This window comes from Girardinichthys multiradiatus, chromosome 6 (genome assembly GCF_021462225.1).
Source record: "Girardinichthys multiradiatus isolate DD_20200921_A chromosome 6, DD_fGirMul_XY1, whole genome shotgun sequence".
Lineage (NCBI taxonomy): Eukaryota > Metazoa > Chordata > Actinopteri > Cyprinodontiformes > Goodeidae > Girardinichthys > Girardinichthys multiradiatus.
Genome location: NC_061799.1, coordinates 26,904,375 through 26,919,963, shown reverse-complemented (window position 1 = coordinate 26,919,963; position 15,589 = coordinate 26,904,375). Strand labels below are relative to the sequence as shown.

The following is a 15,589-nucleotide window of genomic DNA, read 5'->3' as shown; positions in this document are numbered from 1 at the left end:
GAAATTGATAAAGATTTGATCTACTTTACCCAACTTCTACTCCTCCTTGGAAAATTCCACATTCACAAGAAGAAATGGACAAACTCCAAACCAAACATATTCCATTTCAACAAGGAGCTCCATTCATACTACACCACAATTGAAGGACTTGGCAACAAAAAGGCAATGAAAACCATCTCGACACTAGATAAATTTAATGTGTATTTCTGATCAGTTTACTTTCTTTTATGTGCATGATCATTTAATTCAGTACTCAGCTGTTATACCCCTGATAGACAAATGTTTTATATGTTATGGTTATGGAATTCAATAAAAAAATAAATTAAAAAACGTACACATGCATTATGAACCACCATACTCCACCAGTTGGTGGCGGTAATGCGAATCTTCAGTTTTTTGCCAACCGCCAATCAACTCCAGAAGAAGATAAGGAAGAAGCTAGCAAGGAAACAAATTGTAATGTTACTCACGAAGTTGAAAGGCGTAAACGTTTGCTGAGTCTATCGCTCAGACAGCTCAGTGGGACATCCAAAGTTTCTACTGAACTATTTATTGTATATAAACTGTGCGTCTTTAGAAGGAATGAGCGTCACGTATTGAGGAAAGCGAGCAGAAAAAGCTATTTAGAGCGCTAACCGCTGTCATCCTCATCAAGGAGAGTTCTTTGCTTTGTTTCTCAGCTTCGTGTAATCATGAAACGACGCTAGTTTATTGTTTACTGTTGGCGTTTAATATCTGTGCAGTGGTTTAGTAACCATGACAGGAATGTAATTGTTGATATAAACCTGAGCAGTTAATAATTCCTGGGACGGAATACTAAACTAACATTAGCCGACTCAGAGCAACTTTAGCAGCACAATTGTGATTTTTTTTTTTTAACATCGGCCCTAAAAAGGACTGGAGTCACGGAAATATGGGCAACTGCCTGAAGTCCCCAACATCCGACGACATCTCTCTACTCCATGAGTCCCAGTCCGACAGGGCGAGTTTCGGTGACGGGACAGATCCCGACTTGGAGCCCCCTCCTCCGTACCAGGTGAGGGTCTTTTAACCCTCACTTCCTCCTCTTTTAACCCGACAAAACATAAAGAACAATGTTAGTCAGCAGATGTTAACTAATAGTTACATTAATGGTTGTTCTCCCAGTAGTTATGCAAACATGACGTGTTTATAGTTGCAGGGTTATGGCCTTATTTGACTTCACTTTATTCAAATTGACATTTCAATAGCCAGTATAACATTTTTTCGTTGTTATTCTCGCTGGATAAAGTCAAGTATCACTATCTGCAGCTACTCGTATATTTCTCTCTGTCTGACCCGTCGGACCAGATCGTGTGTTGACAAAGGTGAATATGGGTTTCTGTTTCTTTGTCTGCCACTAGGAGCAGGCTCACATGCCCATGTACCACCCGACACCCAGTCAGGCCCGCCTGGCCACCCAGCTGACGGAGGAGGAGCAGATCCGCATAGCTCAGCGCATCGGCCTCATCCAGCACCTCCCTAAAGGCGTTTATGATGGAGGTCCAGACGGTTCAGAGAAGAAGATAAGGGAGTAAGCATTTATGCATATTTCAGACACATGACGTGGTCTCTTATAAATAAATCTCTGGCTGTAGCTTTGTTTCTTTTTAAATTAACTCAGTGAAAGAGGTTCATAAATATTAGATCCAATGTTAAAATAATCTTCACCCCTCTGGTATGTTGCTCATTCAGTTTTATTTTCTCATCTAAGGCAAAAACAGGTATATAAAAAAAAATCTATTTCATAAAACAGTTGAACAACTGAGTTATAACTGAGCTGTATAACTTGATGTTTTGTTTTTTGTTTTTTTCAACCAAGTGTAAGACAAGTTTATTTTGGTCATTTAGGAATAGATAGAAACAAATAGTTCTTCATTCCCCTCCTTTTATATTCAGTGTTAAAGATACATTGATTAGGCTGGTTACAACTACACATTTCAGTGTCTTTTATGGAGAGTTTATAGGTTAGATCGGCACAAAGTAGTGCACAGCTGTGAAGTGGAAGGAAATGATGCATGGTTTTTGAAATCTTACAAATAAAAAGCCCCTTGTACCGTTGTACCCACAAACAAAATTAAGTGCAACCAATTAGCTTCAGATGTCACCTAATTGGTAAACATCAACCCCATCCTATTTAATGTCAGTATACTTACATTTGTGGTTAGGGTCAGGTTGTACACAAAAATGTGGTTCTGCCATTTTTTGCTAAAGTTGACAGATTAGCTTTAACCCATTGTTTATGATGGGGAGATACATTATGAGGTTTCTCACTCTGCATCCATATTTCATGCCTCCTCCAGGACTGCAAAAAGGCAATTCATTTAAATGATCATGACTTGGTCTTCGAGTCTTTGGTTTCATGCTCTTTATTATTTTTTTCAGATGCGTGATCTGTATGCTGGACTTTGTTTACGGAGACCCCATTCGGTTCTTGCCATGTATGCACATCTATCACATGGACTGTATAGACGACTGGCTGATGAGATCCTTCACCTGCCCCTCCTGCATGGAGCCCGTTGATGCTGCCCTGCTCTCCACTTACGGACCAACCGATTTCTCCCCTGATGCTTAGATCAAACTCAGCCCCTGCGGCAAACCCCAAACCTAACAGCTGCCCTCTTGTTGAGTGAGGGGAGTTCAGAGATATGTCGGTTACCTTGCACTTTGGAAATTTCAAATATTGTTCACCCAATGTTGGCCTTTCATTCCACCAAGGTCTGATGCTAATTTAAGCTGGTCTTAAAACATCAGTTACTAGTCAGCCAGAAGCAGTTCCCCTGCATGATTTTGCTTCTGTGTGTTTGTTTCGCCCAGGTTTTGGCATGTGTTGCAGCAGGTTGAAGAACATGTTGAATTTGTGTGTGTGTGTGTAAGCTCTGTGGTAACACTTTCTCTTGAGCTGGTCTCGCTTTATCGGAACGTTATCACTTGATCAAGAAAATGGATACAAATGGACATGTAGTTTACCAAATTATTGTCTCTTGTATAAAATCAGAATATCTTACTGCAACACTAATCTCCTTAACATACTCTTAACTTAAAACGACCCTATATTTCTGTGATATGCAACTATTAAGACTTACACTTGTCGTGTTGAAGAGTCCAGATTACAAAGAAATATACATAATTACCACATAAATCATTCAGTATAATAGGCCGTATACTTGTTAAATTAATGTTGCACCAGATTAGGTGTAGGTTTTCTGTTGAGCGCTGATTTGTGCATGGAGGGGTGGGAGGAGCCAGTCAAATATTAGAAATGCTTGCACACAACTTTCATCCAATCAGAGATTTGCACTTTACTTATAGGACATTATCTAAAACAATATATATATTAATATATTTACCTTATAACCTTGCACTATCAAATCCTCTTTCTTTTATCTCCTGAGATGCAGGAGTTATATAGCGGATAAATATATTTCCCTACCGTCAGTAGTGAGTAAGCCTGAAGATGCATTTCATAAAATCTATGATTCTGCAGCGTGTTCGTTTGTTTTGTTTTTGCTCTTTTTATTTTCTTCTGTGAGAAGGGACAGAGGCTTGCTTGAGGTAAAGGGAGTAGTTTGACACTTTCAGATCAGGTCATCATGATAGGGTCATGCATGTGCTGCAGATTAGTGTATACATTTGTGGTAAACGAATGAACGTGGATGTATGAACTCTCTTCAAAGTGTAGAGTAACACAGCAACATCCAGCTATCAACAAGATGCTTAAAGCGATTTGTTTTATCTTTCCTGTTTTTGCTTTGGTTCATGTTCTTCACCTTGATTTTAACATTTTGAAGGAGTCTGTTTTGTACCGTCAGTTTTTTTTTTTGTTTTTTTTTTGTAGAAACCCTAGTCAGTTTAGTAGAGATGCACTGATCAGACCTTTCCGGTTGATATCAATTTGTGTTGATGCGTCTTATAGAGGTATTAGCTTTGAATCCGACAGAATATTATGGAATTACAATATAATTTATGTATGACCCCTAATTTATGCAATAAAGCATATGTTCCCCACCATTATCTGATTTTTATTAAACATGGGCAAATATTTAAGTACATGCTGTTGGTTGATGCTTTCATTGACCAGGAAATGGTGGGAAAATAATGCCAATCGCCAATCAAAACTGATCAAGAGAAAATTGGCTGATTGATGGGTGCATCTCTACAACTCGGCAATTGTTTAATATAAGAGGCTAGATTTAATTATTCACAAATGTTAAGTTTTATTCTAAATCACCGTAGCAGTAGTTACCACCATTTTCTATAATTTGTAGCGATATGTGATTGTTTTTGTCTTTTTCAGTTTTCACATTTGTGTTAAATCCACTGCACATTTAGTACATTTACTAGCCAGCCTGCACAGTTTTCGTACAGTGCAAACCTCTGTCCTGGCGTTTATGGTGTAGGACGTAAAACTGAGATGTAATGATTTCCTCTAGCTTTTCTTTCGGTGTTTTTCAGGTTTGAGTTTATCCTGAACATTTGAATTTCCTGTAACCATTTTTTTTCTGTCCCTTTGGAAGGCTAAGTCCTTGTGTAAACAATAAATTGGAGAGAAAGTATTTGTGGTTCTTATTTAAACTACCCACATTTCTTCCCTTGTAAAATCCTAAATTCCTCAATTTCCAGTTGAACAAATTCATGCTCAGCGGGCTGAATTTGTTGCTCTGTGATTACAAACCTGAAACATTACAGAATGTGCAAAGCCTTTCATTAATGCAATACTGAAATCTGGCAGTGGAGTGAAAAGTGTGACTACATAATCAGGGCTCTGTGTTGCACCATTGCAGCAAGTAAACAAGCACCAGTTTGGAATTGTAATCCCTCATTTTCCATGTTTTTCCTCCTTACATCCGGTGTGTTTGAGCATGGTTTTCTTGGAATGAGCACATAACACAGTAGACATCATCTTTCAACGTGTCTGATCAGAAACGAATAAACAGTATTGATTTGCGCAATTTTATATGTTTGTGCAAGATTTTGAGACGTAATACTACAAATATCCAGGTAGAATCTAGTTACAGTACATGCTAGTACTTTATATGCGCTGATCATGGCCAATAATCTCAAGCTTATTTATTGGCCTTATTAATGCAACTGTTGAAGTGATAATGCAAAAACAAAAATAACTGGATGCACATATGAAATTTCCCTCTAATATTTGTTTTTAATGTTGGTTAGCAACTTGTTCCTCAGCCACATGCTTTTGCAGCCATCGGCAAGCTTCTGGAATACTTGTGACAGGATATTTGACCCTTCTAATCAGAAATGGACATGGTTATTTACATTGGTTGGTTTCCTGGCATGGACCAACCAATGTAAAATGCCTGGACTATGCACTTTAACACACAGTCCACACATTTTTTAGTGGAGGTCAGGTTATTGTTGGGGAGCTTCATCCATTTCACACCCAGTTTGAGTTTTGTCTGAGATCATTGCCCAGTTGGAACATCTAATTGTGTCCAAGTTTCAGCAGTTAATCTGAGATAAAACTGAAGAATTTGAAGCTAGTCCCAAAGTGTTAAACGTCTATCACCATGCTTCACATTTAGTACAGTGCTCTTAAATTTGAAAGCCTCACCTTGACTCCTCTTCCTATCATTAAGGCCAGAAAGTTCAATATTTGACTCATCCGACAATAAAACCTTTCTTTTGATCACATTTGTTTTTTCTGTGGGAGCCGCAGAACATTTCAGTCAAGACTGAAACTTTCCAATTTGGAAAAGACCTTACCTTTTGGTCTGCAACCTATCAGTCCATTGTGATGTGTCTTATTTTATTTTGAACGATGGCTCTGGTGGTCCAAAAGTATCCAGTTCATGGCATACTCAAGCTTTTTTTTTTTTTCTGGACAGTTTCTGATCCTTCCAACAAAATCTCATATTTTTTAAGTGACGGTTTGAATGAGATTGTTAAAACATCGGTGTTTCAACAGATGAATAGATCCAAACTGGTTTTGAAATAGAAAATGTATATGCTATAAGAAATTTAAATTTGCAAATCCTGTCAAAAAATATGGTGAAACATCCAGCGAGAATTATGCTAGAGTCTCGTTGATACTTGGCTACAAAACGTGTGTAGTAAAGGTGCAACTTGGTCCGGGATAATTAACTAACTGTTAGTAGGGATGTGTGTATAGTTTAGCATGTATGAATAATTTTGATTGAGAGGAGTAAAGAAAATCTACAAAAAATTCCATCTTTTACACCCAGTTCTTGGGTTTAAAACAAATTTTTATTTGTATTATAGAACTGAAATTATTCCAATAAACCATAAAGAGCTTAGTAACAAAATGAGATTATTGCCTCCGATGAATGTATGTGAATTTCTGACCAGCACTTTATTATACTGACCAATATCTGTAAGCCACAAACATTACCAAATGCTTAATTTCTACTCTCTTGATGTCTTGTTAGACCTTTTCAGTGTTTAGTTGATTTAACGTCCTCGGATTTACTTCAATAAGTAATAGTATTTTCATTGGCTTCAAGTCAGGTGATTGAATATTCAGAAACAATGCTTCTGCACAGTCTGGAGATGTAAGGAATTTATTTAAAGTGTTTATAAGGACTGAATAAGAGTTGGATTGGAAAATAGAATATGTAAAACAGTTTTGTATTTCCAGACTTAATTTATTGTTCTAGTCATAACATGATAAATATATGAATATTTATGCCAGTTGTATGCATATCAGTGGCCTTTTTTCTAATCTAACAGCGGGTCCTAAGTTTATCATTTCAGGAGAGGTTAAGTGTTTGTTTTGGAATTTCTGTCTATAAAATGTCAGATGCATGCATGTTGTAATGCTGGTAAAGGTTTCATTCATAGATGCCATTGTAATCTCTGATAGAACAGGTTATAACAAGAATGAAATAAATCTCTAGTTTTTGAGTGGTCCAGATTGAAAGACTGACCCCTGGAGAAATATCAGCCATATACTGACAATGTACTTAAAACATTTTGACTTTTAAAAAAAGGAGTAGGATGTCTGGAAATCTGAGTTTGGAAATTTATGGAATTGAGATATGAAAAAACCCTTTGGGAATATTACAATTTGTTTGTTATAGAGGCTTTAGTTGCTTTTGTGCTCTGTTTAGGACCATCATTTTGCAGCATTTAACTGAATTGGACAGACATGTATGAGGCTATTGCTCTATGAATAATTATTTTTTTGTCCTAACATATCTATTGTAAACTAGATTCCTATTCCCGCTGAAATCCTTGCTGGCTCATGCCAACAAGCTGTCTTGACTGATAGAGTCTATATATTTTTTTAATATGAAAATCATCTCTTTATATGAGACAGAGGTGTAGGTAACATTTCTCAATTGTTTACTCTTTGTACTGGATTTTTGTTTTGCTTTTACTTAGTTGTCTTATCTGCTGTTGTGTTTGTTCTCATTGAGCTTATGTGTTGCTTCCTTTTTTTATATTTCTTATTGATTTGGCCACTGCTGAACTCACTGCTTTCTATCTGATTACTTCTGAAAGTTTTCTTGGGCAGCAACCAAATGCAAATTTAAAACTGGAAATCGATCCAAGACCTTTATATTTTCTCAGTTTGTCATAAATTAAAAAGAAAAAGGCCCACATCCAGAGGGTTGATGTAACACATGGGTGTGACTTCCAAACATTTGATGCATAATTCAAACTGTTCATTTAGAGCTACTTCTTTATCGATATACTGTATCCAAGTTAATAATCAAAACGGGCAAAATTTAAAAGAAATCTCACTGTCCAACAACATAATGAGACATACTGCATGCAAGATCAAATACCAATTTTAATGTACTTGAAAAGAACATTTTGTTTGCAACATGTCTTTCATCTTAGCTTTGCAGGGTTCCAGAATCTGCCTGCGTTCACTTTTCAGATCAGATTCAGGCAACACACTGGAGCAAATATCAAGTGACCACTGATTCAAATGTGCCAGTAAGTAGATTTTCAGTGGTTTCATATTAAATCTCTGGATATTTTTCAAGAATTTAGGATGAGCAATGTGTTGTGTTTAGCTTAAGCCTAGCATTATTTAACTTGTGAAATGCTTGTACTGAAACACTGATTTCCAATGAAAATAACAGGAGCATGGGGATTCACAAACATTTTGTGCATTGTTTAAAAAGAAAATAATTCTATTAAAGCTGCTGTCACATGTGTTGGTATATCTAAAAGGTGCCTGAATCAATCAGAAACTAGGTTGGGCTGTTCTGTCGTTGGAGCCATTTCAAACATGTCTTCATGTCAAGGTGAGTGAATTTTCATCAGTGCAAACAGAGCATCTGTATAGCATATCATGAGATAAAGGAACTTTATAATTGGGTCATTGCTGTAACATTGTTTTCAGTGGTGCTGAGTAACAATCATATCACATTTTTCAGCATGTTTGAAAAGTCTGAGCATTACATATGGTACAATAGCATATGTATGCTACAGTGTTTGTTGCGAGAAATTCAAAACCAGAATGTTATTTACTTAAAGCTGTGTGTCTTTTTAGTTGGTTATGAAATGGCCAGCTCTAAACATATGGCTCCCTTAACAAGTTGTATTTGATCTAAATGAATTATTTTCTCTCTAAAAACTATTATGCTGGCGCAAAGATGCTTTATATCCTTTTCATTGTTTTCATGCTGAGTGGCATCTCATAAAAATGGACTGGATCATCACTGTTTGTACATCCCGTGAAAAGTGACGGGAATGGAGCACTCTACTTCTGCCCTTGCGATCTCTGACAGATCCTTGGCATTTAGTATGAGCATATATGCTGGCCTCTGGGAACCAGGAGCTGCAACAATGGTAAGGATGACTCCTGTGTAGACAGCAGATACCAGACTTGCTTAAAAATATCCCTGCACTTTGTTTTGTGTAAAGCAGATTTAATATTAGTTTATTTTACTTTAATTGCTGTTGACTTACCATCATCTTCATCTACCCCATCTGGAGTCTGAACAAACAAGGGCTCTGATGGATAAGATTCAGGCTCTTGCCAAACCCAGGTCTCCTTGGTCTTCACATTCAGTTTGCAGATCTACACATAAATTGTATTTAAAAAAGTCAACAGGAGGCAAGTTTTAAGTTTCTCACTCTGAGCTTTAGGCTCTCTTACCCTGTCTGGTATGAAATGGTTGAGTCCCAGGCCATAGGCGTATGTGTAATTCTTCCCTCCGTACCTTTGATAGTTAATCTGTGGAAACTCAAAGGCTAACCCCCCAACCCCCCCCCCCCCCAGAAAAACTGTTAGACAATAAAGAGAGTATTATAAAGAGAGTATTAGAATGTATCAGAAATTAATGTATCCAAAAGCATGTGTTGGTACCTTGACGAGGTCCGGAGAAGAGCACCTCAGGCTCCAGCCAGATCATCCCGTCAGCATGCATGACAGCTGTGGCTGTGGTGTACGGCAGACTCACAAGATTCTTCCCCTGCTCCTCCTAAGTCAAGTCCATAATGTGGTTAGTGAAAACCAAAAACACAACCTTTTATTTAATGGAGACAGTTTGTGATTTTCTGGTGGCACACCTTGTGGACGTCAAGAGGGATGACATATCTCCGCACCTCTGGCTGGGGTGCCATCATGGCTGCCTTCTTTACCTCCTCCCAGTTGGCTCTTAGGTTGGCCAACCATAGGTAGTTGTAAACAAACTCAAATCTAGAGGAAGCAGAGTATCAGACTCACTGGACACTTTTCGGCACAAGTTGCTAACACCAGGTTTTACCACCTTTTGCAGAGACCTGCTTTTGCTCAGAACTGCTTTAATGCTACATGCCTTAGACTCAACAAGGTGAGTCAGTCCCAGAGGGTTTGGTCCATATTGACTTTTAAGATGCACATTCATCATGAGAATCTCCCCTTTCACCAAAACCCAAAGGTGTTCTATTGATTTAAGATCTGATGACTGTGGAGACCATTGGAGTACAGTGAAACCATACTTATGTTCGACAAAGGTCTTGTTTAGCAACAAGAAATGTTGTGTTACATGATGCTCAGTTAAGTCACCCAAAGTTAGTCAAGGAATTATCTCCCATGTCATTACACCACAAGTAGCCTTGAGTATTAATACCAGACAGAATAGATCACTGCTTTCAATTTGTTTACACCAAATTCTCTCAGTACCATCTGAAAGTTGGAGCTATAAGTGAGATCCTTCAAACCAGGCAATATTTTCCAAGCGACATGTACATGAGTACATGTCTGCTTCAAACACATTTTGAATACATTTTTTAGACCTTGTGGCAAAGCAAAAAATGCAAATCGTAAGTGATTACCCTTTCCATGAGCACAGGTCAACAACAATGAATCCTTGGTCCTCATAGGTGTTGATGTGGTGGAACATGCCAATCGCTGCTCCTTTAAACTTCAGGTCGATGTACTCTCCAGGGTCTTTCTTGGCAATGTGGAAAATGGTCTAGGAAGGTTACATTGAAACAAAAATGACATTTGGAGGTGGAACAAATGATAAAGCATAGAGAGATGTTGTAAATAACTTAAAACCCGTACTCCTTGGCTTTCATTAGACTCGAAGCAGTCCATGTAATTGGAACCTCGGATGCTCCAGGCGCTGAGGAACTTCAACAGGTTGATCTTCACTGGGGTCTCAACAAAGACAAAGTAGTTTTCTGACATGCCAAAGCTGTGATGGAGGGAAGTACAGTTTAAGAACAGGCACTTCACACAACAGTGTTGAGACCAGAAAAACACTAATAAGGCAAACAAACACAAAAATACACCCACCTGTGCACATAAGATGGCTTGAACCTCTCAGCACTGGGAAACTGCACCACCACTTTGGACTTCTCAATAGGGTCTGACTTATCTAAGGAAGGGACATTAGAATGGGATAACTGTAAGCCCTTTGAAGTACAGTAAAATACACCTCCTGTTGTTTTACTTAAAAAAAAAACCTGACACAAGGCATAAGAAGAATATTCAGCTGTTTAGGACCCTAGGGGCATGGGGTACTTGAAATCACACATGAAAAGTTGACTACAGGTTTTAAATATACACAATAAAATCAACAGTTACAGAGTTAATTTTGTCCTAAAAATCAGATTTTGCCACTGGGAATCAGCTTGCCCATGACCTCGCCTGCAATCTTGCTTGCAATGCAAACAGCCTTAATGTTTCCTCCCTGCAGGTGGGGGGCCACATAGAGGGGGCTTTCTTATGTTCTTTCAGGCTGATCTTGGCTGAGGCTCAGTATCCAAGGCTCGACCAACATGTGCAGCCTAATGATCCTTCCCCCAGACCTGGCTCCAGAAGGATCACCTGGTCTGTCAAGTGCAGGCAAGGTTTGTCTTGTATTGTGGTCTACATTACATCGGGATCATTGTCTGACCCCTCCCTTGAAGCTACTTTGCCATGAGAAACTCTAAAATTGCCAATTCCTCAGAGAACACAGGCCCTGGGGATCGTAGGGATACTCAGTCCAATCCACCATTTAAGGTGGGAATGTTTTGGAGGGGACTGAAATAAGCTTCCTCCATCGAGTGGACAGACTCAGATCTGCTAACCAGAGTTACTGTGACAAATATTGTCATTTGAAGGAAGATTCCTGTTTCATTTATAGAAGTACATTCAGCCCTAAAATAGACTTGAAACAATTTTTCATTGGAAATGTTTGTTTAAAATGGTACTGATCCAAACCTTTCTGTGTGGGAGGGATCCTCACAATGTTGTAGGCCAGTGTTGCACCTTTTCCCATGCAGTTTCCAATGTTATATACAGTGCCATCTGTCTCAATATGGGGATGAGCTGTGATTCCATTGATGTTTATGTAGTTACACATGTCAACCTGCATGAGAAACAAGGTTTTCACAAGCTCCCTTCATATTTTTAAAGATAGACATCTAAAACTTTCCAAAGTCAAATGATGATTAGGATTTAAATATAAAAGCTATAAAAACAGAGACTGGGTGGATGGATAATTTACTTTCTTTTTAAACATATACAGACTTGAAAAGTACTTCAATAAATTTCTTTACTTTTCCAGACTACATAGAAACCCTGTTTTAATGTGTCAAACAGTAAAAAATCTGAATTTCACATTTCTGCACCCTCAAGATCCACTGTTACACTGAGATACCTTCTTTAGGGTCTCCAGTGTATCTGTGTTCACTTTAGTGATGTAGTTAGTTTCTGTCACAGCATAGAAATCCTCTCCTATAGGGTAAACATTGACCAGGCAGTTGTCTGTGACCTCAACTCCTTTAAAATAGGAGAAAAACCTGCAAAGAAAAAAGTGAAAACAGAGATTAGGAAAAATGCTGATACAATAACTTATTTTTAATATTCCTTCTTGAGATGACAGAGGAAAATATCTACATGTGCCACCAACCTGGAGAAGATATTTTTGCAGGGATCTGGGTAGGCAAATGTCCCAAACTCAGTGATAACCACACGTTTTTCTGTGATGGCTCGGACGTATGCATCTGTTCGGATGAACCTGAAAGAAGCAAGAAATAAAGATTAACCTTATGCCTAAATAAAAAAGAACTTAAATCTTGCATAACATGAAACCAAAATTGCAGGGAATTTGTTGGAGCAAAACAAGATAATTCTGTGCTGTTGAAAAGTCATGTCAGATATCATGATTTATACTACACTATTTTTGAGTGTAGTAAGTTCTAAGTTCTGTATGCTGATTGTAAATATTGTGAATGCTGCAAATTTGCTGAACATGACAAGGCTAAGGTTTTGCACTCGAATACTTACTTCCTGTAGTAAGTGACCTGGCCATTCTTAAAGTCGAATTTATGCATAAGGGCCTGTCCGTCAAAGAGGTGATAGAAAGGTTCATCTCCAACCTCAAATAGTCCAGGTCCCAGACGGAGAAGACTTCCCTTCAGAAATGAGGGAATTCTACCTGCAGAATAAAATAGAGGCCTTTTCAAACATTTGGTTAAAAATACACTGAAAAATACAACAATATTTGAGTAAAAGATGCAAGCAAACCTGTGACTGTTGCTGGCAAAGGTTCAGCAAGCTCCTCGCACGTCTCAAAGATTTTCTTGTAGCTACCAGCTGGGTGTTCAAATCTGTTATAGAAGAGTAATGGCACAAAGAAGCATGTTGTAGCAGGTAACTGAATAAAAGTTCTCTGAAGAATAGGTGTCTATACGTGTTAATGTTTTGACAGTTCCTCTCCACGGAGCCTGTACTCTTAATCCTTACATATACATAATCTGTTGCAGACACATAAAATTCATGTAAGAAAGTACAAAAATATTAGGCACATAAAAGCAAGCTTGTCCTCTTTTTGTGATGCACAGTATTTCACTTTATCAGAAACTCACCTGCTGACCATGTTTTTCCCTGCTGCAGTAAAACACAAGTGCAAACTGTTTTGAGAACCGCTGGTCACTTCTGAGCTGGAAGCCTCTGATTTCACAGTGGATTTTGGATATTTATTTGCCCGGTCAACGTCACGATAGCTGCGCTGCTTTGTAAATCTTTTCCCTGGCCAATCATGTCAAACCGTGAACAAAAATCCCTTTGTGTCAATATCCCCCCGATGGATAACTCGAGGCCTGCCCCCTCTAGAACCTGATTTATTGAAAGGGATATGTATTGCAGAAAACAAGGTTTGGCAAAACTGTTGCATGTGATTTTCTTTCGTCAATGTAATAACTGTGTGAGCTTTTATGTTAATTGTGCAAATTTGCTTTTGTTGCCCTACTGCATCTAGTCTGGATAACAGTATCAAAACAAAACTGAAAGTGGGAATGATTTATGATCTTTGTAATGAACAACTAAAGTTTCTGCTAGTAGACAGCATGTGGGAAAATTATAAAATTTCAGATTAAATAAGCGAGATAGTTTTTGTTTGTTATGACCATCACTGACATTTTATTTGAGATAAAATAAGGGGTTTACATTCTAGAATAAGATATGAAATAACACCTAGTGTACTCTCACAGTAAATGATTAACAAATAATCAGGTTATGAAGTACAATGATTGTTATATATAGTGCTAATAAGATAAAAACGTGCACAGTTGTTCCTTGGTTTCATTTAGCAATGCGTGACCTCTTTGCAGTATAATCCAAGAGTAGGGATTAAACGTAAAACAGGGTCTGTATTGTTCCTGCTGAGAACAAAAAACACCTCGTGAAAAGAAAGTTTCACCAGAGGCACCAGAGGCAGTTTGCATGCAATAGCTCACATGTCATTTAATTTACATAGTCTGGACAACACTGTTGGTTCATTTTGCTAAAACAATCCAAAGCCACACATTCTTACAAGATTTGTTTTGGCTCTCAGCCCCACTGTGCAAACGTACTTACATCTCTTTTCTGGGATGCTTTTGTTTTGAAACCCTCTGAGGCAATACTTTATTAGACTATGTTTTCCTGCAGTTCACATACAAGTCTTCTCTCAATCAATTAGACATGTCTTTTCCAGCTTAACACATCTAGAGACTGATTTCTTTCACCATTCTTTTTTTCAAAATAGCTTAAGCTCAGTCACATGGGATAGAGAGCATTTGTGATCATCAGTTTTTATTTCTTGTCAGTCTTCTTTTCGGGCGACCTTGTGCCTTGCATTTACTTTGATCATCTCAACTCTGACAAGATTCCTTCTCTGGGCTAAAGAAAAGCATCCCCACAGCATATTTCTACCACTACCCTGCTGCACAGTAGGGGTGGAGAATTCAGAGTGATGTGCAGTGTTAGTTTTCCTCCATGCAACAAGGCCAAAATGTTTAATTTTGGTCTCATCTGACCAGAGCACCTTCTTTCACATGTTTCTTGTACCCCCTACATACATTAGCTTGTGGCAAACTCCAAACAGGAATTTGTATGGCTTTCTTTCAAAAATGTCTATTTTTGTGCCACTCTTCCATAAACGTCAGATTTGTGGCTTGCACAATTCGCATCCCTCCTGTCGTCAGATTCTCCCAGTTGGGCTCTGTATCTCTGCAGCTCCTCCAGAGTTACTATTAACCTCCTAGCTGCTTTTCTGATAAATACTATGCTTGCCTGGTTTTTCAGTTTAAATTTAAATTTGCAGTTTAGGGTTTAAATTGGCAGTTGTGCCATAATTTTCAGATATTAAACTGAACACTGCTCTGTAAGATGGTCAAGTCTCATGACATTGTTTCAAACCATAACCGTGCTTTAAACTTCTCCACAGCCTTATCTGTGATCTGTCTGATGTGTTTCTTGTTCTTAGTGGTGCTATAATATTCGCAAAGAAACCTCTAGAGCTGTGAAAAGTAGCTTCAGCAAGTAGCTGCATTCATCCTAATATTAAAGTGCACACATGTATTTTTACAAATGTGCTGACTTCTTAGGGTAATTGATTGCATTGGATTTTAATAAGGGTTATCATATTAAAAGGGCCTGAACAAATATGGATTCCACACTTTTTATAAATACAAAACTTCAGTCTAAACTTATGGCAGGTATTTCAACAATGATTAGGATTTAAATATGGAAGCTATAAAAACTAGAGACTGGATGGATGGGTGGATGGATGGATGGATGGATGAGAAAATGGATAGATGGATGGATCCTAATAAACTTTTAAACAGGAAACAAAGTCTGAAAATGCAAATAAATTTCCAGTGAAGTTTCATA

General features: G+C 38.0%; 2 protein-coding genes across 2 annotated transcripts; one reads left to right on the top strand and one right to left on the bottom strand.

The window, feature by feature from the left end:
• Nucleotides 1-414: 414 nt before the first annotated feature.
• Nucleotides 415-4,574, top strand: LOC124870183 (RING finger protein 11-like). The gene is made up of 3 exons (XM_047368707.1): nt 415-1,036; nt 1,383-1,552; nt 2,404-4,574. The coding sequence occupies exons 1-3, from the start codon at nt 914-916 to the stop codon at nt 2,591-2,593; spliced, it is 483 nt and encodes a 160-aa protein (XP_047224663.1). The 5' UTR covers nt 415-913; the 3' UTR covers nt 2,594-4,574.
• Nucleotides 4,575-7,777: 3,203 nt separating this feature from the next.
• On the bottom strand, nt 7,778-13,429 carry rpe65a (retinoid isomerohydrolase RPE65 a). The gene is made up of 14 exons (XM_047368706.1): nt 13,303-13,429; nt 12,962-13,044; nt 12,722-12,872; nt 12,345-12,452; nt 12,093-12,234; nt 11,654-11,801; nt 10,742-10,823; nt 10,508-10,640; nt 10,276-10,415; nt 9,529-9,658; nt 9,326-9,440; nt 9,116-9,210; nt 8,926-9,037; nt 7,778-8,818 (listed from the first exon to the last, which is right to left on the bottom strand). Exons 1-14 carry the CDS (start codon nt 13,311-13,313, stop codon nt 8,673-8,675), a joined length of 1,596 nt encoding a protein of 531 aa, XP_047224662.1. The 5' UTR covers nt 13,314-13,429; the 3' UTR covers nt 7,778-8,672.
• Nucleotides 13,430-15,589: the final 2,160 nt, after the last annotated feature.